Source organism: Cordyceps javanica, chromosome 6, assembly GCF_051103115.1.
Source record: "Cordyceps javanica chromosome 6, complete sequence".
Taxonomy (NCBI): Eukaryota; Fungi; Ascomycota; class Sordariomycetes; order Hypocreales; family Cordycipitaceae; genus Cordyceps; species Cordyceps javanica.
Genome location: NC_139300.1, coordinates 3,215,272 through 3,237,983, shown reverse-complemented (window position 1 = coordinate 3,237,983; position 22,712 = coordinate 3,215,272). Strand labels below are relative to the sequence as shown.

Here is a 22,712-nt window from a genome sequence, read left to right as displayed (position 1 = left end):
ATAGCTGTACGACAAGGAGAAGGAGGAGAAGAGAACCAAGGATAAGAGTCAGTGAATGGTCATATTGCAGCCCCCATTAGACCCGCCGAGCCTGGCCGCCACCCTCCTCTCTGATTGCTCTGTCCACTTACACCAGGATCGGAATCGGACTCTGGTCCGCGACCGCGCGGAACCACGCCACGATGCCCTCTTGCGGCGTCACCGGCGCGTTGTACCCCGGCACAAGCACCATGCCCCATTGCGCGCCGGCCGCCTGCGCGTCGCGCAGCTGCTCGACCGTCTCCTCGACGCCCTGGGTCGCCGTGCCCGCCACGAGCGGGAACGCGACGAACCCGGCCGCGTCGAGCGCCGCGCGGAGGCCGCCCAGCAGCGCACGGCGCTCGCGCGGGTGCACGTGGACCGCCTCGCCGGTGCTGCCGAGCACGACGAGACCGGTGATGCCCGCCCGCGCGAGGTACACGGCGTGCGCGGCCTGCGTGTCGTGGTCGAGGGGCGGGGTGACGGCGGCAGCGGCGGCAGCGGCGCCGGCGTTGTCCTCGGCCGAGAAACGCGCCGCGAAAAACGTCGGGACGGGCACGTAGATGCCGGGCGGAGGAGCAGCGGCCATTTTGAGCTGTATTATAAGTAGATTTAATCTAAAAACAAAAGAGGGTTTTTTTTTGTCAAGGTCTGCAGTGAGATGTGAAGAAACAAAAACGTCATGAGCCCTCGCTGGTTCTTTATTAAACGGTTTCCCTCGCTTTTCGGGCTTTGGGGCAATGCATCACGGGCCTGACTGTGGGGGTCAACTCCGGTGACGGACCAGGATCGACATCGGATAGATATACAAGCAGCGGCCCAATCGCCAAGGTATGTCTGCTTCTGCAGCATGCATGTATGAATGTATCTTGTGTATTGCTATAAGAATAAACCCATCGGGCCGATCGTGATACTGTGGCTTGTGGGCTTGCTTGCTCCCTTGGCAGAGTTGAACTGCGTAGAGCCGCCGCGCCACACCGACAGCTGCCTGCGAGATGTCATGATTCGGCCGTCATCTTTGAATTCACCCTGAAAAGATCAACGCCAGTTCCGATCCATTATATCCCATCCACCGTGTCCCACCTTTAAAGTTCCCTCAAAGGATCATGATCGTATGACCTCGGTGCCCTTGGCCGGCTCCAGCACCATCCAGCGGCACTGGAGCTGCTTATTCTCGTTGTGCAGCTTGAGCTTGTCAATGATTCGGTTGGCAATCTCCTCAAAGTTGGACGTTGCCAGCGCGAGGATGGTCGGCCCCGCACCCGAAAGGCACACGCCGAGGAAGCCCGCCTGGGTCTTGGGCGACATGGACTCGACGACCTCGGTGAGGCCCGGGATGAGCGTCTGGCGGTACGGCTGGTGGATCCGGTCCTGCATGGCGAGGTGGATGAGCTCGGGGTCGGGCGGCGACTGGCCCAGCGCGACGGGCAGCAGGGCGATGCGCTGCAGGTTAAAGGTCTGCATCCAGAGGGGGTCAGTCCGGAGAAGGGAAGAGAGGGCGGGCGGAGGGCGGGAGAGGGCCGTTTGCCGCTCCTTGTCACTAGTTTCCGCTGGGATTGAATTTTGCGACAACGTACCACATCGGCGCGGGCATACTTTTCCGGCAGCACCGCGCGCGCCTCGGCGGTGGGCACGACAAACTCGGGCACAATGGCCACGGCCTTGATCTCCTTGTTCCAGGGAAACTCGATGCGGTGGCCGATGCCGACCGGCGGCTCGGGTGGTCGCTTGCCGGTGTCGACGCCGCCGGCCGGCGAGGGCAGCACCTCGCTCAGCGGCACCTCGATGCGCGAGGCGTCTTCGGGCTTGAGCGGCATGAGGTAGGTCCCGACGAAACCACCAAACAGCGCCGCGCCCACATTATCCGGATGTCTCTCTGCAACTCGGGGGAGAAGAAAATGTTAGCTTTCTTTGTTTTATTTGTTTTATTATTCGCGTCGCAAGAGGAGGGAAGGACCGCCCGTCGGTGGCCCGAAAGAAGGAGAACAGGATTTGGTGCAGGAGGAGGAGGAGGAGGAAGAGGAATAAATGTAGGGTCGGGTCGGGTCGGGTTCGCAACGTGCCAATCATCAGACAATAGTCAAAGAGGCGGTTATTGTCCAGGTGGTGCAGGCCGCCCAGCTCGCGGCCGAGGAAGACGCCGGCGACGACGGCCGCGCCGGAGCTGCCCAGGCCGCGGCCGAGCGGGATCGGGTTCCGGATGTGGACGTGCGTCTCGACGGGGAACGCGCGCTGGTCGTGGCAGCGCAGGACGTAGAGGGCCACGCGCGTGATGAGGTTACTCTGGGGGTCGAGGCTGATGTCCGGGCCGCCCTCGCCCTGGCCCTCGTAGGTGATGCGGCAGTTGAGCGGGTGCTCGGAGCGCGCCCGGCCGCGGTCGACGGTCACGTCGAGCTCGAGGTAGATGGACAGCGCCAGGCCGATGACGTCGAAGCCCGGGCCAATGTTGGCGCTGGAGCACGGCGTCTTGATCGTGAACGACTCCATGGCGGCGGCGGCGGGGGAGGGGAGCTGTAGTTGAAACAGCAGGGAAGGGAGGGAGCAGCAGCGACAAGAAGACGGGATGAGACGAACCCAGTCGTTGGAGTGATTCGAGTTTGATGAACAAAGAGGACGGGAAATAAATTAGACTCTAGGAGCTTTCTCTTGGCGGGGGAAAAGCAGCTTTTTTTTTCGTTTGGTGAAAACGGATGGTTTGTGACTCTTGGCGGGGCACACCGATGACCGGAGCTCCGCAATGGAGGGGAGGTGAAGCTATAACTGCAGCAGGGCAGTGCATAACTGAGACCATTTGCAGTATGTATGTCTCATGGTCTCAAATCATACCAAGAGATGTGGTTTCACTGACACTCATTTTGAAATTTGCCATTTTGAAAGGGCAATTCCTCATCCCCTTCACGAGCGAGCGCTTCCCTAAATAGCAACAGAGAGAATTGAAGAATACGCTAGTCAATGCTACGGTGGATCTGGACGTCTCTATTCGTGTAGGGCTGCCCGATCTAGCCCGGGCCCTCGCATCACCATCGCGGTCAGCATGAACCAATGTTGTCAGAGTTGCTTAAATTGGCGATCATGTCGGGCAAGACTCAATCACTATCTAGATTATGAAGCTGCTGAGAGATTTGCGGTCTGGCCCCAGGTAGACGGCCTTGGCCTCCTGGCTTGCCCACAGCATCGGCGAGTAATGCACCAACGGCAGGTCCCTGTACGCCAAATGCACGTTGGACCGGATAAAGTCTCCAAAGTCTGCCCCCTCAAAGCTCTCGACAGCCAGAAGGACTTGCTGCACCCAAAACATTCTTTGCGTCGACCCATCGATGATGCCAGGGCAAGGGAGCTCCAGCCCCTCCGCGATGGCCAGCGAGCGCCTCTTTCGGTGTCCGCGCGGGTCTTGCCCCCTATCCACGCTTGGCTGCAGTGCCCGGAAGAGAGCCTGGATCATACGTCCGTGGTCGCTCCCGGACCCGTCCGCGAGCTCTTGCGCGAGTACGGCCGCCATGACGGCGAGGTCCTCGGACGGCGGGAGCTCGGAACGGGGCTCGTCCTCGGCGGCGTAGCTCCGCGCCATGGCACCCCGTGCCGCGCCGACTCTTGCCTGGTCAGACACCGCGATGACGTTGGGAAGAGGCTTCTTGTCCGGGGGCTGGAACTGCATTCGAGCGCCGAGGCTCTCCCACAGCTTTGCCGAGTAGTGCTCCCGCCATTCGTCGCCCGTAATGCCAAAGAGCGCCTTGAGGGCAGGCAGCGTAAGCGACTCGACCGATCCGGACCATTGGAGAGACGCGGCATTGTTTGCTCCCGGAGTGGTCGCCGTCGCGATCGCGGCATGGACAAGCTGGACCCAAAAGTATGCCTGCGTCTCCGAGTAGGGGGGGATCGCCGTGGTGACTGTGCGCTCCCGCATCGTAGACGACATGAGCGCATCCAATGCCGCCTTTACAATGGGCCCTCGTCGTGCTTTTGATGACATTGTTTGCTGAACCACGGTCAGCCCAAACCCGATCAGGCGGTCTGCATCGGCAACCGTTGCCGTGGGAGCGTGCCCGGCTTTCTGGCGCTTCCCAGCCGCGACAGACGGCAAAGGTCTCAGATCCGGCAGACACCAACAATCTTTGGCTTCCTGGTTGAACAAGGCGCCCTTGGAGTAGTACTCTGACCATAGCCTCCCGTCTGTGAGTTGTGGGCTGTTCAAGACAACGGCCTTGAAGTCGTCTCTCTGCAACGCCCGTTTGATGTCGTAGCTGTGGATGTAGCTGGAAGCAGCCACGTGAAGCTGTGCCAGCCAGAATATCGTCATTGTACTACAGCTCGTATCAGTTTTCATTGCTAAAGGGGGGACTTGTACCACGACTTTTCTTACCGATGGGTCGTATTGCGGAAGCGCTGTGGATTCCCAGCCCGTAGGCGTTCCAGGTGGCGGATGAAGGTCTCCGCCGCGTCCAGAACACCACCTCCCTGCTCAAACGCCTCGACTAACACGAAGAATCCGGCTTTTAGATGGTGATAATGATCCCAAGGTTCCAAGGTTCCATCTTCAAATGTGCGCCAAAAATCGTCTGTGGTCGTGACATCGATATCAGCCATGGCCTTTGCTCTTTCGGCATCTGAACCGCCTGTAGCTGCACCAGATACCTGGGAGTCTGAACTCTTGTTTGTCTTTGGTGAAAATGACGATCCGCCGTGCTCGTCTGTAATCATCTTGACAAGCTCATCGAGGATAATGTTGGGGTTCTCGGTCGTCGTGGCTGAGAAGCCAGGAGAGTTGAAGATCCTCAATGGCGCCGGCCTCCTGCAAGATACGGCCATGTCTTGATAGGCTGCCATAATCTTGGCCATGTCCTCATCTTTTGTGGCGGGCTCCATCAAATCTTGCACGGTGAGCACGACGAGTACAGGCACATGACGCAGTTCCTCGTCGGGAATGAAGTTTCTGAGCAAGTCCAGCTGCTCGTCAAAGCGGTCCATATCTGCACAGTTGTGCAGAAAAATGATGAGTTCGGTGTTTTGAAAGTAGTGTCGATACAGTGGTCGAATCTTGTCGCATCCTGGTCACCAGTCAGCTCAAGCCATCATCAAGCCCAAAGGCCCAAAAGCCGTGTGCGCCAACCTCCAACGTCCCACACCTCGAAGGCGTAACCGGCCGGATACTTGATGGTCTCGACATTGAATCCGACAGTGGGTATCGCTTCCACCGTCTTGTTCAGGAGCCAGCGGTATAGCAGCGTTGTCTTGCCCGCGTAGTCGAGGCCCATGAGCAGAACCCGGCGCTCGTTGGGGCGCCAGAACATCCAATTGCCGAGCTCTGCAGAGACATTAGTCCGGGAGTTTATGCATAGAATGGTATATCACGCAACTCATTGTGTGTTTTGATATTTGACAGTTTAGTTTGGGAACAGGGACAGAAAAGGTCGCATTATGGGGGATTATATACAGGGGGACAATGACTAGGCAGCAAAATACGCACCCCAGGCAGTCGTCGTCTAAAGACAGATTGCAATTCTACATGATGAAGCCACATCGCAACAGCATCCAGGCAGCATGATAATGTCATGATGAAAATAGTCGCGATGGCTTAAGAGGGTCTGTCTTTTTGTTTCTGTCTTTCTGGCAATTCGTAGATGGAATAGGCTTGCGGACATGACTGGGAACAGAGGCTTGGCGTTTGATCATCATTAGTGGTCCTTGCTCGTACCATGACGTCGCAAACGGCCCAAGAGCCGGAAAAGATCGAGTCAGTGAGGAGATGGCTTCGTATTACTGTCATGTCCATGCAATAAAGGAAAACTTTATCATGTAACTTTTTTTCGCGTCACCTACTGGGACATTGTTATGATGGAGCGGCCGCGCAAATGCTCATGGCGTTTGCGAAACTGACAGGTCGGAATACCGCCACGTAGCTATGAAAGAAAAAAGCCAAAAAAAGTCTGGATTCGAAGCACAATGCGTCGCATAATATACACGACCTCTTTGCCTCTCTGATGTCTCCGAGAATAAATGTGTAAGCCGAGTATGACGCACATGGTCTCCAATGCGCAGGTGCCAGCCCTCGTATACTGTCGCCCAGACCGCTCTGGCGGGACGGGGAAGCAACCCCAAGTATCCGTAACCCGCCCAGAAATGCCTCTTGTCCCAATCGCCGCCGCATGGGCAATTTTGTACCGTCTTCCCCATCACGGGACGCAATACGAAGTGTGCCGTATGGCCCTATTGCCTGCTGAGTTATTATTAGGCACGCTCGCCACCGCACACACACACACACACTCGCACTCAACAAAGCCACGCCCGCCCGTCGTCCCTGGCAGTGGAGAAGGATCGTCGGCACCGGCGGGCTGGCTGGTCAACTGGCGTGTCTGCTGCATGTCTTGGGGGACCATGACAACCTGCGTCAGACTGCAGTGTCGGGCCATGATTGTGTCGCCTTGTCAAACCCACATCCAAAAGTGACACGGCAGGTCCCCATTCTCGAATACGGACGGCTCATGGCGGGCAGGGTCGAAGCTTCCTCGCGAGATGACATGTATATAAGGGAGGCCCTGACGAGCCCGAATCAATTTTTGCGGCCTGCATCATTCTTCTGCAGTTCACAATCCGCCCGCATCACTTAATCATTAATTTATTCATTTCATCAGTCATCAGTCATCAGCCATCACCATGCACGTCCCATCTATCCTTGGTCTCGCTGCCTTTGCCAGCACCGCCCTGGGAGTTACTGGTACGTGTGAACAAGACGCCAGGAATTAATCATGGGCGACCGAGTTACTGACACGACCCTGCGCGCAGTCTCCTACGACACCGGCTACGACAACGGCAGCCGCTCCCTCAGGGACGTATCCTGCTCCGATGGTGACAACGGCCTCATCTCCCGCTACCACTGGCAGACGCAGGGCGAGATCCCCCGCTTCCCCTACATTGGCGGCGCCGAGGCCGTCGCCGGCTGGAACTCGCCATCGTGCGGCACCTGCTGGAGGCTCGACTACAAGGGCCGCTCCATCAACGTGCTGGCCATCGACCACGCTAATGCCGGTTTCAACATTGCCCTGGACGCTATGAATAAGCTCACGGGCGGCCGTGGCGTTGAAGTCGGCCGCATCGACGCCCAGGCCAGCAAGGTCGATATTAAGGAGTGCGGCCTGTAAAAGTCGAGGGAGAAAGAACAATGGACTTTTTGAGCGTTTATCATGATGATGAATGATGTTATGGTATCATGGGGATTAGCTTTCTAGTAATACAAGTCGTGCCCGGCACGCTATACTCACGGGGCATTTCTTTGCTCTATCCTACAAGTGTTTCCTCCCATTCATGAGCTCGTGAATTTGTCATCAGACTGCAGCCAGCGATTGATCTGGCCGACAGTTTCTCTAAACAAGGCCGATGCGTAGAGTCGATGGAATCCCAGCAAAGCGCCACCTGTGGGGGCATCGCTCATCGGGTTGCAGGCGTAGCACTGCAGCTGGACTTTGACCTTTTGCGTTTTACGAGCGACATCAACATCCTGTCGCTCCACGCTGAATCGATGGCAGCCAGCGAACTGCGTCATGTCGGACCCAAACAAAAAGTCGGCATGGCTCGTCCCGGTGCCGCCCGCGGCTTCGCCTGCCGCGTCGCCCAGCTCAACGTCTGCCAGCCGGAAAACGCCAAACAGAACGGTGTGCGGCGCGGGGAGTGAAGTCTCGGACAACTCTGCAGCGTCCCATATATGCGCCGGCACAGTCGTGGAGGCAAGTTCTGCAAGTCATTGGCGCGTCAGCACCCTGATAAGAAACGACGAGACGACATCCGCCTGGAAGGGTCACGTAAAAAAACATACTCGAGTATCTGCTGTCGTCCAGCCTGATCAGTCTCAGGGCTTTCGCCTCGAGATAAAAGACCCATCCGTTGAAGAAGCTCCTCGTCGCCTGCGCCAGGATCCTCTCGTCCGAGATGTCCTTGCCCAGCGGCACGTGGAGGGTCACCGAGTGCGTGTCCACGGCCCGACTCTCTCTGTTTCGGGGGTTGACGTAGTTGCGGATGGTGGGCGACTCGAGGAAAGAAGGCGACGCCGCATTCTCATCCGTGACTCCCAGTCTGGAGGACGCAGCTATCCGCCGGGCCGTCTGGCTGATGTAGATGGATGCTGCGACGAGGGCAGTGCCCTGAGCCAGGGCGGATGCAAAGCGCCGAGCCGTCCGTGGTGTAGTAGACATGGAATTGTGCGTGATTGTTTTTTAGGAAGAGCGCTTTTTTTCCTTTTCTTATTTATTTTCCTGTAGATTCTTATAGTCTTGGATGGCTTGACTATTATATGCTGACGTCGCCGTCTTATAAGGGAGGACGCAAGCCTTGCTGCCCCGGTTCAGCCCGGCCGGCCCCGGAATTGTATCGTGCTACTGGTCAGCTGCATGCTGCCCCCTACGGACGCCTCACGGAACTGGCACAAAAATGGCAACTATGACTCAATTACAAAATTAGTTATTATCGCAAGCCTCGTAGCTGGCGCTTTTAGCCGATCGCGAGATTCCCGCTCGCTCGTGCCTCTCCAAACACATCCGTCTGGTTTTCGTTGCCAGGATCCTGAGGCAGAATGGATGACTCAACCAAAACACGTCCCCTCATCCCGCGCTCCATCTCCCTTCCATCATCAGCCCGCAATTGGACTTTCCGAGTTTGGGGTGCTGCCTTGCTGGCCTCCGAGCAGGGCCTCGGACGGCGGATGGGCGTCGGTCCAGGGCTCAAAGATGGTGGTGCCCTTGAGCAGGCCCCCAATCGTCTCCCAGATTGTCAAAAAGGCAATCAGCGCCATGACAATGACCATGAACTGGGTCGCGCTGAAATGCTCGTGCGTGACTGGGATGATCATCAGGATGACGGCGACGACGAGGCGCATGCCGACGCGCAGGTTCTTGGGCAGGATCAGGTCGTGGCGCTCCTCGGCCTTGTACAGCATGCCGTAGACCCAGAGACACAGCATGCCGATGCCGAGCCCGGCGCCGAGGAGCCAGCGCTGGCCCTCGTCAAACTCGTCCACCTTTACGCTCAGCGCGCTGACGTGGCCGGCGATGAGGAACGCGGCGGCCATGGGGAGGTGGAGCAGGAAGAAGCCAAAGGCGGTCCAGGCCGAGCGGCGGATCGGGTGCGTGGCGCGGAGGCTGCCGTCGCCGCTGACGTAGATCCAGTTGAGGCAAAAGGCGACGACGAGCGTGCAGACGGCCTTGCCGTAGCCGGGCGTGAGGCCGACGCCGGCCGGGTTGCCGACGATGACAATGTACACAAACTCGCCGAGGATGATGATGAAGAAGGCGGCCATGCGGTCAATCTCGTGCGCAATGTCGACGGCGGTGCTGTAGCGGAGCCGCAGCCGGCGCTTGAGCCAGGGGCTCAGCGTCACGCTCCAGGTGAGCTCCTGGTAGACGACCATGACGGCGACGACGGCGGCCTTGCCGCGGAGGCTGACGCCCGCGACGAAGAGCGGAATGGTGAGCAGCAGGCCGGCGAGCATGAAGCCGGCCATGATGCGCGCCTGCGCGCGGTGCGCGCGGCTGGCAAAGGAGCTGACGAGGAAGAAGAGCATCGTCGTGAGGCGGGCGGCGACGTAGGCGCCGGCCGCCGTGCGCATCGCCCCGACATCGTCGTCGACGCGGTTGGCGTTGTTGGCGAAGAGCACCAGCAGCGCCATGACCCACAAGATCGTCAGCCGCTGCACCAGGTCGTCGGTGTAGTACGAGTTCATAATCTCCCGCAGGTCGACCCAGATGTGCCACGCCGGCGTAAAGGTCAGGATGTACTTGGCGACGTGCGCCCCGTCCGGGTGCTCGCTGAGCTCGTCGCTGAGATTGGCGACAATGGCAACGTCTGGCAATGCAACCCCCCCTCCGCGCGTTCCTTGGTCAGTCGTGCTGCTGCTCTCGCTCATTCCACCTGACAAAGAAGAACAAGAGGAGGGGGGGGGCAGAGACGGCGTGCTACTCACACAGCAGGTCCAAGAACAGCTCGAAGCGGCCGGCCTGGCGCTCCTCGTCGCTGTCCTTTTGCAGCTCCCCATCGCAGAACCACTGCAGCGCCTTGGGCCGCTTGATGATGTAGTGCTCGCCCTTGGCGCTCTCTTGGAGCTCGTTGCAGTTCATTGCGTCGCAGGAATGGGGCAAAGGTGATGTCGTATTCGGACGCCTATCGGCTTCGCGCACCTCAAGAGATCCAAGTGCGGGTGAGACTGATGAGGGGCAAGTGTTGCAAAGGGAGAAAAAGAAAACACCATCAAAACTTCCCCCCAAGAAATGGCGTCGGTGGTAATGTCTCACCGAGGCTAATAAACCCCCAACGCTCGCAGAAGCTAATTTTGTGATTAGGTTGTCTTCTGACCGCGCTAGTAGATCAATGCGCCCAACTCTAATTTTCTCGTTCCGATTCCTGTAGTTCATTGAAGGCGATGGATCTGTCGCATAACGGACGACGAGGTTTTCACTGTTGTTAACCTAGACTCTCCGTCTTACCGCGTCGCAAAGCGACTGACAACAATGGCGGCGTCCAGGTTACCCCAACTCTACCGTACACGATGTCGGAGTATCACCGCGAGGCCAGAAAAAGTACCAATCCTCTTCGAGAGAGCTGGTCTCCTTCCGGAAGTACTAGTCAATGGTCTGCTCCAGAACGTGTGATTAGTGGCAGATGTGAACGGCCTTGGTCTGACCTCTATGCTGGCCTGATATGATACTCTCGTATCTTCTCTGTCACGAGATCTGGGCAAGAGATTCCGGTTACTACGGTGCCTGCGCACCTTGCAAACTCGGTATGGCTTTGTTAATGCCCTCTGTACGATTGTGCGACTCCTCTGCCTCACTTTTGGCGCATACGGCCGATCTGGGTGGCCTGCCCAACACCAACTGCAGTGTAGCTATGCGTGCTTCATGTTTGCGGGTTACCAGTTTGCGTGATACAGTCGTCTCCTCCCCCCCCCCCCCCCCCCCGCCGCCGCCCAGTCGCGGAAAAATCGTACTTAAAACCCCAGTCCCTCTGCCTCCTGAGCATGAAGCGACGCCCATTCTTGACAATCATTCCCGCAGGCCTTTCCCGGTCTTCGAAAACTTGTAGACAGAGCAAGGCCAGACGGGCCACAGCTGCGACACCCGCATGCCTCCCCAAGCCTGCGGCTGTCCACCGCATCAAGAGCAACTTTGGAGTGCTTCCAGCCCAACCCAAGTTCTCACGACCAAAGTCGTTGCCAGCATTGATGCTCTCGACCCCGGCTCCGAAAATGCTCCCTCCGGCCTGACTATGGTCGGTCTCTAAGTCAGTCCTGGGGTTTCGAACTCGACAATGAACTTCCTTGTTCGAAAAGAAAGAGTTGCAAGCTTTTCGAAGATTGAAGTCAAACGATTGGTGGAGGTATCAAAGCCCTCGACACCTTCGACACCTTTGGCACGTTCTGCAACTTTGATGTATTTGACACCTTTGGCACCTTCGACATACATCACGGCCCTGTGTGGCCATCTGCAACTATTCTGGTGAGTCACTCTACGATGATTGTGTTTCTGTGGTCGCAGAAGAAGCCCGGGAGCCTAGGTACACAAAGTTTCGGTGCATCTGTGCACGTTTGTGGGTTGGGTTGTGAATAAACTGTTGGTTTCCGTCTCATATGCTTCCATTAAAATCCGTTCCGGCCCAGAGTTGACTGTCAGTCGCTCCAGTGAATGTTAATTGATGCACCGTGCTCTTGCCTACAGGTTTCGCAGGGTACTACTATTCTTCGACGACCTGTAGCTTGCCCGCAGAGTGACTTGAAACTATTGCCGCTTCTGCGTCATTGATTCTGGCTTATAAATGGAAAGACGATAAATTTTCCAGTAAACGAATACTTGTTATTGGTAGGTTAGAGCCCTCCGTGTCCGTTGTCTCGTGTAGGGTAGTAACCGAACTGCTGAGCAGAGCAGTTGTCCGTTGAGAGATGCCGCGGTAGTCAAAGTCCAAGATGAAAATTTAAACATGGATTTGAAAAGGCACAGTAAACATATGAGAGCTCGAGAATCTACTCTGCAACTACCATTCAAAGAGAGATATGCTGCAAGGATCAGCGCTTTTGATCCGTAGAGCATCTCAACTTTCTACCATGGTAAACCGTACACCATTACGAGCGTGGATGTTCTCTCACGCACAGCCCTTGATATCAAAGGGGGGAAATGAGTAATGTCCTGGTGCGGTAGGCGCACTGGCATTGATGTTCACCGAACCTGTTTTTTATTCCCTCTGTTTGAATAATGGTCCAATGGCGTGCTGCCATAAAATCTATTCGCTGAGGTGTGCAAACATGAAGAAACACAACGGCATCACTATCTACGCCTCTCTCAGTGATTCTGGCTTGATTAGAACCACATCACGCAGGACAAGGTTGGCGATTTCCAGCAGTTGGTAAGCGGCCAAAAAGTCGCAATGTGACAATCAGCTGGACCTGGCTAATGACGTGGAATGTACAATGTGTCCTTCTCTACCGTCGAGCATGTCACCCACGGTACGGAGTATGAATACCGGGTCGCTCTTCTCCCGATTCGTATGCACCGTTGCCACGCGATGAATGTTGCAAACGAATTGGCCCCGTACACATTTCTGCGGCTCCCCGCATACTGCGTGTGCGCCTTCTTCCAATGCGATGATGTAGTTGATGAGCGGAGGATGCGCATCGGCCCTGGGAACATAGCTGGCGGGAGCGGCCGGTATTCCGCGCACCGCGTCGCGCAGAGATGCCTGCAGGAGAGACGTCGCCTTGCGTCGAAGCAGCGGTGCGCGACACACGCGGGCAATGAAGTTGAGCGAGTTCCAAAGCAGTGGCCGCAGCTTGTGAAACTGCGCTTCTTGACCCGCTGCATCATCATCATCCTCTCGGCATAGAAAAGCATCGAGGAGATCTAGCGACTTTGAAAAGTAAATGTGCACGTCGTCCCAGCAAGTCTCGTCCCAGCAGTCGACGGACCTATCGATGTCGAGCTTCAGCAGAGCGTTCAGAAGGAGGCGGCGCACGCCCAGCGTGGTGAGAGGTAAAGGATCGAGGATGACTGCTGATAATGTCAGCGCATCATATCTGGTTTCCCAATCTGCAAAGTGTTGTTCAAGCACAGAGAAGCTTGCACGCGCAGAGGCAATCTCCACACTGCTCGGTCTGGCAGGCAGGCAGTCCAGTATAGCTCGTGCACTCGAATAGAAGAGCTCAAGCTCTACATATGCTCTGATGGCAGAGGTAAGCGGCTGACCTCGCAGGCACGCAATCGCCTCATGCCAAGTCTGGGGTGGGATCTGCAGGGTCTGCGATTTGGACTCGTACATGATTCTCTCCACTTTGATGAAATAATACAGTACTTGCACCGCCAATGTAGATCTGGAGTCGATGCACTCCCAGAATTTCCAGTATCTGATCAGTGCAAGGCTCTTGGCGATCAGGGTGCAATATACATCCCAGTCTTGGGGATGGTGAGCGCATGCGACCAAGAGCACATTGGACAGCAAGACCATAGTCTTATCCTGTTCTGACAGGCATTTGCCCTGCGTTAACATGAGAGTGAACTTTAGGGACAGGGTATGTTGCTTGACGGCCTCCTCGCGTATGCCGTGCGCAGCGCCCGGTGCCTGCATCACCCTCGCATCCCGAGCCCACAACGATCCGGCCGCGGCATTGGTGGCGTGCCAGACAGCGGTCACACCATGCGAGACCTGGAGCAGGGAGTATTGCCAGAATTCTCTGTTGAACTCATCCGGGCTGTACAGGATCGCAGTTTTACGGAAATACTCGTTCAGCGCGAGCTCGGCTGGTGTGGGAATAATGCCTGCCGGATTGAGGGGCCGGACTATGGCCATCCTTGGTGTCAGGAGATTGTAGCCGGGGCAGCTTCTTCCTCTTCTCAAGCAATTACTGCAAGCTGGCCAGCCCTCATCGCATTTGACGTGGCGGGCTCTTTCCGCGCATCGGTCAGTTGCTGTGAGAGGAGACTGTCGAGCCGCCGGGGGAGGGGGAGGGGGGGGGGGATATCCTTACCTACATGCCCGGCACCCTGTCCGTACCTTGGGAGCCCATCGCTTTTTCCGCTGCGGTAGGCTTGGTGATGAGGTCGTCTGTAGTGACTCAGCCTGGGATGATACTGGTCTTGGAGTTGGTGAGGCGTCTTGTGGGTCTGACTCGGCCATGGGCGGCTTTGGGAGTATAAGTGAGTACGGAGCCATATAAAGCTACTTCTTATTACTCGGAGAGAGCTGCTGGATTAGTTCTTCATCATCTTTTTGCTGGAAAGAGGTTTTTAGGAGCATGCTTCATGAGACTCTCCGCTTTCTGCGTTCGACGAGGCGCGCGGTACAACGAAAATCCGTTTTAGCCTTCAAGGCGCGTCTTAAGGTTTGGCCTTCCATGACATGTGCAATGGTTGACCGTGGATATAGCACCACATGTGACACATTGCGCGTCGAATCCGCTGCCATGGGCATTTTCAAAATCACCTTGGGCTAAATGACATAATAAAGCACGTGCAAGGCCACCGCTGGATGCCAGAAGGACAACGATTTGCAATAAAGTAGAGCTAACAAGCGAGACATATTCGTTGTCTCTCGCACAGGTATCATTACGCAGACGTGATGAATGGCGAGAGTAGTATGTATGCTACCCAGCAGCCAGGGCCACGGAGAGTGTTTGGCACGGACTGGACTTTATAAGCCACATCCACCGTCGATTTCTTGGAACCTCTAGAACCGGAAATGATCCGCGCTCCCCTGCTCGGAAACAAAGAAAAGCGGGTTCAATTATAAGCCCGCCGTTGCCCTATATTCCTATACGTACTTGATCCTTGTCTGTCAAGAATGGTTCGTGATTGCCTCCATTTGGCATCCTCGATACGCCACGGCGTATAGTCGCGGCCATGGTGCGAGTTCAGTCGGTTTCTCGCTCGTTCTTTGCATGTTTCGCTGCGCTGGTTATGAAGCAGGCAAGGTCTTCATGCTGATACCACGTTAGGCCACACTCGCAAGAGGCTTATCGTGTTCGGGAGAGAGTTGGCCAGGCTGATAATCAGATATACTACTAGTACACATGTCAGGCAACAAGGGAGCTTCCGGCCAAATGGACTAGTTACTGGGTATAACTATAGTTATGACTGAGTAGTCTAGTGTCGTGCCAGCACGCACTTCTACTAGCCAGGCTAGTACGTTGCACCCTGGTAACGGTGAGACAGCCCTGTTGCCGGAGGACCATGTATCCGTGCGCGAGCTGAGGGTTGCTGTAGAATAATTGCAAAGTGTGCCTGCATGCCTGCCTACTTCTCGCAGATGCAGCATGCCACTGAGACCCGAAAACCCTGCGTAGAACCACATCGCACAGAAACAGTGATTTCCCTTTTAGCGTCGGTCAGCCATCTTGGTACTCCCTTTTATAACGGGGCGAAGTCATGCTTGGGCGCAAGGCAGAACGTATAGGCCAAGATCACGAAAGAGATGCGAGTACTAAGTAGTCGTCCGACCACAAAGATTGACGCGCTAACCCAAGACACGAGCTTCATTGCGCTGAGACAATTCACAGGCATGGGATTATACTCAGTATTGAGCGAATGCTATTTGGTTTAGTTGTACCCAGTATGTCGCCTTCCGAGACGCTGGCCGGAAATGCTTAGGGTTGCATTGCCAAAACGTGGCTGCAAGAGAGCCCTGTATGCACTATGCCCGAATCAAGAAGAGGGTAGCGTCTTGTTGTAGCACCACTATTTTGAATCATGCATGGTCTTGGACGTTTGTCATGCCTAGAGACTGTGATCGCCCAGCAAGTATGGCCTTGCCTTGTTGAGAAGGCTCGAATTGCGCGACGTCAACTTGAGACACGAGATATGGAGAGCTTCGAAGCCAAGCCGCCCTCCTTGTCGCAGCGGGGCCTACTTATTAGTTTATACTTGCTCAGTTGCTGAGGACGGTCGAACAAGTACGGGAGCAGATGGAGGACAAAAAAAAAACATTTCCGGATTGTGCAGGGACATGGGTGCCAGGAAGTCGATCGGAACAGGACCTCTTGCTCCGACCAGACGGTCAAGGAGTGTCTCTTTTTTTGCCCAACATTGCAACTCAATCTTGCGAGCAGCTAATTCATTAGGGTGGACGCACGGAGGGTCTGATAAGTCGCTTCTAGCGCCGCCGAGAGAAGGTAGCTTCGCGCCACCAACTGTCTTGCAACGAGGAAGGATTGACGGGGCCGAGCAGTTGGACAGAACACAGGCAGGTTCTAGTGCCACGGTGCTGCATCTCTCCTTTTCCATGAGGGAAAAAAACTGAAATAGTGTGTGTGCTTGTGTGTGTGTGTGGGCCACGACTATTCTCTTTCCATCGAGCCCAAACACAGCCAAGGCAAGCCACCTTGAGGACCAGCCCTTTTCAGGAGAAGTTCCTTACTTCTCGAAGAGTGTGGCGTTTTGCCTCCTCATCAGTCAAGTACTAATGACCACTCCACTGTGAAACCACATTCTATCAACTTATGGCTACACGCAACAAACTGGTTCGTGCAGAGATCGCCAGCGAGCTCCAGTCGAGCTCTTGGAAGAGGTGTTTACTGGTAGGCCAGTCGTTACCCGCACTGCCGTGCAATGCCGTCTGTGCCAGTGTCTGTGCTGCTACAGCCCGTCCCTTTCAGTGATCCGTTAATGCAAGGTCTACCAGTCATGCGTCGAGCCTGACGACCCCACTGGCTCCGGTTCATGACAACGGCCCAGGCGAACGGATAGATGGCGTCCCGATGTCAAAAGGGAAAAGAGCAAGGCTCGCAGGGTTCGCAACACGCAACGGCAAATCTTTTTCACAAACACTTCATATAGCACTAAGCAAGCGAAGAGGTCTTGGCCTTGTTGTGTGCGTCCGCCACCAGCGCTCGGTTATTCGGTCCATCCATGACTCCCCAATTCCCGTTCCGAATAACGTGGCGCAAGAAAAAAAAGAAAATGTAATGGAGATTTTTTTTTGTTTTTCTTTTCCCTTTATTGCTAGCAATAATAAACTTTCAAACTAGTGAAAATGCTCCGCGAGTTGGGACGTACGAGGCCGGCGATTTTATTCTGCGCGAGATCGGGAACCGAAACTCTAAACAGGAGCCCATCTCAAGACGGGGGGGGGGGGGGGGGGGGGGGGCAGCAAGCTGCTCCAGACCCCCGACGACCTGGGAGAGAGCAACAGAGGAAGTGATGTGAAATACACAAGAGCAAGACACTGAGAGGGTGTCAGCCACCCCAGTTTTCTATATCCGCTTTGCTAAAGCTGGGGGTGGATGTGCGTGTGGAGGAGCGCGCGCCGCCGCTCCAGCAAGACTGACTCGGCCGTGCCCATCATACATATACGGGGAGGCGCTGTTCCGTTTTTATTCTGGATCTCTCGTTTCGACAATGCTATATCTCTTCTCTTCTTTGAAAAGTTTGAACGGTCGATGATCTGCTGACCTCTCTTGCTCAATCTCCCTCCCGGCTCTATCCATCATATCAACGTCCTCGGACTCGGACTTGGACGCCAGCCGACTTGTCGACTTATATTCAATACATCAGGGCACATATCGGACTACGCCACAGGAACCAGGGGAATTAACCGACCATAACCGACCAACTCTAGCCTGATTCCCCTCTGCAGCCCCCAGGCAAGGTTCCTCCGTGCGTTTTAATCAATCTGCCCGCCCTTGTAGATTGATTGACGGGTGCGAATCACTTCCTCGCGTTCAAACCGCGTCGTCAATATGCGGTTGCTAGATGGCATATCGGCGGTCCTGGCGGCCTCGGCGCTACCGTTTGCCCATGCCCAACAGTCCAGTAGCGGTCTCTCCTTGACCGACGCCATCACGCAGATGCCCTCGTGCGCGGTAAGAGATTGCAATTCGCCAGGCTGTCCCCCTCGCCTCGCCACCTCTGTCCTAACTTCGTTGGCAGCTGTCGTGCCTGTTGAAAGTCGTGGGCGAAGTTGGTTGCGATCCCCTTGACAAGACTTGCATTTGCAAGACCAACTTTCACAAGATTGAAGAGGTTGCCTCGCCCTGCATCCTGAAAGCATGCACATTCACAGACGCCATGAGTAAGGAACCGAGCCCGTCTAACCCACCCCCCCTCCCCCCCGGCAACATGAAAAGGTGCCATGTACTCACACCCCGAAAACAGAGGCCAGGAACCTGACTGCGCTCTCCTGCGACGCACCCGTCCGCGACAAGACGATGCGCTACAATGTCATGGCCATTGTTCTCGGCGTCATCACCAACCTGCTCGTGGTCATCCGCCTCATCTTCAAGCGCTTCTTCAGCTACCGCCAGTCCCTCGGCTGGGACGACTACACCATCATCGGCGCCATGCTCCTCGGCATCCCGGCCACCATCATCAACGTGCTCGGCCTGACGGCCAACGGCATGGGCCGCGACGTGTGGACCCTCACCACCGACGAGGTCAACCGCTTCGGCGCCTTCTTCTACACCATGGAGGTGCTCTACCTGGCCGAGATTGCCTGCATCAAGCTCAGCCTCTCCGTCTTTTACCTCTACATCTTCCCCGGCGAGTGGACGCGCCGCCTGCTGTGGGCGACCGTCGTCTTCAACGTGGCCTCGGGCGTCGCCTTTGTCGTCGCCGGCGTCGTGCAGTGCATCCCCATCCCCTTCTTCTGGAAAAAGTACACGGACCCGACGGCCGCGGGCCACTGCATCGACATCAACACCTTTGGCTGGACGCATGCCGCCGTCAGCATCGCCGTCGACGTGTGGCTGATTGCCATCCCTCTCAGCCAGCTGCGAAAGCTGCAGCTCCACTGGAAGAAGAAGATTGGCGTGACATTGATGTTTCTTCTTGGCACCTTGTATGCTCATCATCCAACCTTCTCTCACCTTGCCGCGCAAGCTAACTATGTACAGTGTCACCGTCGTATCAATCCTTCGTCTTCAGTCTCTCATCTATCTCGCCCGCTCCTTCAATCCTACCTGGGACCAGTGGGTCGTGGCCTGGTGGTCGACGATTGAAGTCCATGTTGGCATGATTTGTGCGTCTTTGCCTACCCTTCGTCTTGTGCTGGTGCGCATGTGGCCTCGCGTCTTCAGCACCACCGTCTCGCGCAGCAAGTCTGTCACGGAGCGTAACACGCGGCCAAACAGCTCTAGCTATATCATGCAGAGCAAAGAAATCACCATGTCTTCGATTGAGATCGAATTAGGTGCTACAAGTAGCCCTGAGATCAGACGTATGGCCCCTTTTTGCTGTTCATTCCTCATCATTCGCTAAACTTCATAGCTACTCCACCACCGAAAAATAATTTTTCACAGTCACCACGACCATTCGTCCCACCAAAGGACTGGTGATGACAACGACAGGGGCAGCAGATCCCTTGTATTACAAAATTTGTATTGAGAAATGATTATAGTAATGGGAGGAAGGAGAAAGCAAGCGACTGAAAGCGATATACCCAATAATGTCATGTACTTCTGCGCTGAAGGTTCAAAGCAAACCGACAAGTTGAAAGAGTGAGCTGTAGTGTTTGACCAGTGATCCATTACTGCACCTGGACGTTCTTCATCAATCGAGCTCCAATACATTATGACTTTGATTGGTCTGTCCGTTTTGAACCACGCCGTCTCATGCATGGCTTTCACGGACCTCCCGCACAAGGTGCTCGAGGATGTTCTTGTATCGGACCAGGTCTGGTGACTCTTCGGCCCAAAAATCGAATTGTGTCAAAACTTTCCCAATCTTGCCGCCGATGGGATCTTGTTTACCATGCCAGTACTGTCCTGGCATTGCACCCCATACGGTATCAGTACCGCCAGGAATCCAGGCGGCCTGGCCACTTTTGACGATTGCAAGCAGAATCAAAGACGCAGTCATAATACTGCGCAAATCATACCAGAGACCATGATGGCGATGGCCTCTAGAGCGCACATCAATCGTTTTCAAGCAGCATTCAATGCCCGAAGCAACCAGAGAGTGGAGAAGCTCTGCCTCGTCACTGTCGAGTTTCGGTACCTCGAGGGTAGATCCAAGGCCTTCCGTGCCAAAGCCTGTAGCGGGCGGTGAGTTGAGCAGGCTGTTGATGCTGGGTTCGCTGCCTTTCGAGGCCGCAAGGCGTTGCAAAGCGCTCGGCTTCGCCACATGGATAAAATAAAAGAGAAACGGTTGATATAGCCAGGTTTGCATTTCCAACAGTCTGTTGTCAACCGCCCAGCTCAGCTCCCGTGTAACGTGATTCAAGTTTCCTTCATGTGGCGCGCGAATGACAGAGGTAGTCTCGTAATGCTGCATGGCTGGCGGCAGGTGTGCTGACCATGAGGATACCTGAGCTTCAAACTCTTTTGCCATTCGCAACAGAGGTTTCAGGTTCATGATCCATGCCGATCGCCCTTGACGAAAAAATGTGTTGACTATGCGGTTGCCAATTCGCCGAAGCGCAATTTCTGTCAGGTAATAATACCAGCTCTCTTCCTCGTTGCAGAGACGCACTGCATGTTGGCGAAGTTCTAATTCTTCTGCGCTGATGGGGCTGTGATCATCAGTGGCCCCATTGTCGTTGGAGTTTTCTGGTATCGGTGAAGGTGGTGATGGGAACATGTCGGGGTATTCCGCGAGACTGATCTCGGACTGTTGTAGTGGTAGTTCGACACGGAATTCGCACTCAGACTTGAACGCAGACCAGTACAAACTCTGCTCGAGGCGCTTTTGCTTTCTTGTCGCGAAATTCAGTTGGCTAGATGGAGCATCTAGGGCTTGTTCCAAGTCACCTGCAATACCGTGAGTCATTCGAACGTGAACTTGAAAGAAGATTGATGCGTGTAGAAAATAGTGCCAGGATTCAAGAGGCCGCAACGTATACATGAGATAAACTGTTTCCTGTTAGCTATGCAACTTGTTTTGTTTCCATAATCTTTTCCGTAGCGCAACCGCCATCTGCTTACCTCCTGCAAAAAAGTGACACTGGGCGCCTAGAAGAGAGTATTTAAGTGAGCCAAGTCTTCGGCATGCAAGCGCGAAGCAAGAGTCAGCTTGCTGGAGCTCTTTAGCGTACAATCTTGAAGAAGACGCTGCAGGCCCTCTCGTTGGATTATTTGCACCCCAATAAACGGTTGTTGTCTGCGGCATCGGTACCCCAAATGGCTTGACAACAAAGCCTAGCGCGCAGGCCAGAAGAACCAGACATGATCGCCCGTCCCACCCGATGCCTTGATCTGCACATCGTCTGCCATGCTTGACGAGTGCCTCGACGTCAAGAATCGGATTTTTCGTGTGTACGTTTTGTAGGAATCTGTCAACAAGGGATGGTATGATCTCTTCGTCCAGAGGTGTAAGGCGTGATGGTGCGGTAATGAAGTCGTCAGCCGCATCCGCTGCATTCGGTTTGAAAAGATTGCTAATAAGGGCGTTTGCAGGAAACTTGTCTTCGAACACTTCCCAGCAAAGCACAGTATCTGCACTGGCAGGATGTTGTGGAATCTGCAAAAAGTCTCGTGACGGCTCCAAGGATTGGGACGACTGGTCCGGAGCATTAATGGAAGCTGGTGTCTGTACGGGCACCGTCTTGCCTGGCAGCTGAGCAGCAGGATCATATGATTGCCCTTCATCTATGAACGTCAGCACAATGTGGTATGAGCTCAGCAGAGATTTTCCTACCTCGGGTCTGTACGAGTTCTCTGAGACCTGCAAGCTCAGAACTTAGGTGTTCGAACTTCTGTAGTAGAGTAGTTGTGACATTTTCAAGGCTGAGTTAGACTCGGTCAGTATAGAAGCGTACCGGGGCTGTGCCTTTCCTTACGTGAGCTTCTCGGTTCCGTCTTCCAAGTACTTGCAACTCTGGCCACCAACATCGCAAATAGTGCAAACAGGCCGTTTCTTGTCACATTTGATCTTGCGAAGCCGACATGGCTGACATGCAGCTTGACGCCTCTGCGGGGTCTATATCAAATACGTTAAAAACAGCCCAATACATGTGCACAAAGGCCGAGGTAGGCTGTTTCACCGCCATCCTGTGGCACTGTGACGTAAAAATGATATACTAACCGCACTATCACCATCATTCTGCCGCTGCCGCTTTGGTGGCGGCCGTACCGGTTCATCGGGAGTTGCCAGTCTATTCTCGCTGGCAGTAGCAGGGCTATTGTCAGGGGACCCCGGAGACATGACGCGCGACGACGGGTCTGGTTGAAGCACCAGATGGGTCGCTTGTGCAAAAGTCTTGTTTGCGAGCAGGGAGGCGAAGCCGAGCAGATGATAAACCGGACATGTCCTGAGGAAAGGATCGTGAGTGGTGCGGCAATCCGGCGAGGGCGACCGAACGCCCCGAGCTGGGCGTTAGTTCGTTTTTATAACTAGTGGCGGAGGCGGGGGGTGGCGCGTTTTTTAATTCTGGTGAGGGGCGAGGAAGTATCCTTCGGCTCCCGATCCAGGCGACGCCGGTGATGATGGATGACGGATGTGAGGAATTCGGAAAAAGCAAAGACGGAAGAGCTATGCGATGGGAAATTGGGTTTGCACGTTCGCAATTGGTTATGTAATGTCGTCTGGGGTCCGCCAGCTGCCGGGCCAGCATCAGCTAGTTGGGTAGTTGACAGCAAACAAATTTCAGCCCGCAGCACTGCTATACTAATGACTTGCCCAGGTCATCAACATATGTCTGTCTAATTCGTCTCCCCGAATCGACGGGTCTGTTTAAAGTTTGCAACGCTGTCGCAGACCTTGTGCCGTCCGCCACACCTTCCGCCGTTGCACCGATGATTT

General features: G+C 55.2%; 9 protein-coding genes across 9 annotated transcripts; 2 read left to right on the top strand and 7 right to left on the bottom strand.

Moving 5' to 3' along the window:
- Positions 1-127: 127 nt before the first annotated feature.
- V2A60_009417 (dihydrodipicolinate synthase family protein) lies at positions 128-607 on the bottom strand (the record flags this gene model as incomplete). Its single annotated transcript, XM_083260683.1, has 1 exon — positions 128-607. One exon carries the CDS (start codon positions 605-607, stop codon positions 128-130), a length of 480 nt encoding a protein of 159 aa, XP_083116809.1.
- A 515-nt stretch (positions 608-1,122) lies between these two features.
- V2A60_009416 (homoserine kinase) lies at positions 1,123-2,505 on the bottom strand (the record flags this gene model as incomplete). The annotated part of the gene is made up of 3 exons (XM_083260682.1): positions 1,123-1,476; positions 1,596-1,894; positions 2,082-2,505. The coding sequence occupies 3 exons, from the start codon at positions 2,503-2,505 to the stop codon at positions 1,123-1,125; spliced, it is 1,077 nt and encodes a 358-aa protein (XP_083116808.1).
- Positions 2,506-3,115: 610 nt separating this feature from the next.
- V2A60_009415 (ADP-ribosylation factor family-domain-containing protein) lies at positions 3,116-5,376 on the bottom strand (the record flags this gene model as incomplete). The annotated part of the gene is made up of 4 exons (XM_083260681.1): positions 3,116-4,319; positions 4,379-5,063; positions 5,126-5,320; positions 5,373-5,376. The coding sequence occupies 4 exons, from the start codon at positions 5,374-5,376 to the stop codon at positions 3,116-3,118; spliced, it is 2,088 nt and encodes a 695-aa protein (XP_083116807.1).
- A 1,293-nt stretch (positions 5,377-6,669) lies between these two features.
- On the top strand, positions 6,670-7,154 carry V2A60_009414 (Cerato-platanin; the record flags this gene model as incomplete). Its single annotated transcript, XM_083260680.1, has 2 exons — positions 6,670-6,730; positions 6,799-7,154. 2 exons carry the CDS (start codon positions 6,670-6,672, stop codon positions 7,152-7,154), a joined length of 417 nt encoding a protein of 138 aa, XP_083116806.1.
- Positions 7,155-7,315: 161 nt separating this feature from the next.
- On the bottom strand, positions 7,316-8,201 carry V2A60_009413 (uncharacterized protein; the record flags this gene model as incomplete). The annotated part of the gene is made up of 2 exons (XM_083260679.1): positions 7,316-7,743; positions 7,826-8,201. 2 exons carry the CDS (start codon positions 8,199-8,201, stop codon positions 7,316-7,318), a joined length of 804 nt encoding a protein of 267 aa, XP_083116805.1.
- A 434-nt stretch (positions 8,202-8,635) lies between these two features.
- Positions 8,636-10,118, bottom strand: V2A60_009412 (bacterial low temperature requirement A protein-domain-containing protein; the record flags this gene model as incomplete). Its single annotated transcript, XM_083260678.1, has 2 exons — positions 8,636-9,864; positions 9,965-10,118. 2 exons carry the CDS (start codon positions 10,116-10,118, stop codon positions 8,636-8,638), a joined length of 1,383 nt encoding a protein of 460 aa, XP_083116804.1.
- A 2,308-nt stretch (positions 10,119-12,426) lies between these two features.
- On the bottom strand, positions 12,427-13,833 carry V2A60_009411 (uncharacterized protein; the record flags this gene model as incomplete). The annotated part of the gene is made up of 1 exon (XM_083260677.1): positions 12,427-13,833. One exon carries the CDS (start codon positions 13,831-13,833, stop codon positions 12,427-12,429), a length of 1,407 nt encoding a protein of 468 aa, XP_083116803.1.
- Positions 13,834-17,716: 3,883 nt separating this feature from the next.
- Positions 17,717-19,309, top strand: V2A60_009410 (CFEM domain-containing protein; the record flags this gene model as incomplete). Its single annotated transcript, XM_083260676.1, has 5 exons — positions 17,717-17,839; positions 17,907-18,048; positions 18,132-18,813; positions 18,869-19,191; positions 19,242-19,309. 5 exons carry the CDS (start codon positions 17,717-17,719, stop codon positions 19,307-19,309), a joined length of 1,338 nt encoding a protein of 445 aa, XP_083116802.1.
- Positions 19,310-19,583: 274 nt separating this feature from the next.
- V2A60_009409 (Zn(II)2Cys6 transcription factor domain-containing protein) lies at positions 19,584-22,115 on the bottom strand (the record flags this gene model as incomplete). The annotated part of the gene is made up of 5 exons (XM_083260675.1): positions 19,584-20,722; positions 21,173-21,559; positions 21,609-21,697; positions 21,751-21,890; positions 21,996-22,115. 5 exons carry the CDS (start codon positions 22,113-22,115, stop codon positions 19,584-19,586), a joined length of 1,875 nt encoding a protein of 624 aa, XP_083116801.1.
- Positions 22,116-22,712: the final 597 nt, after the last annotated feature.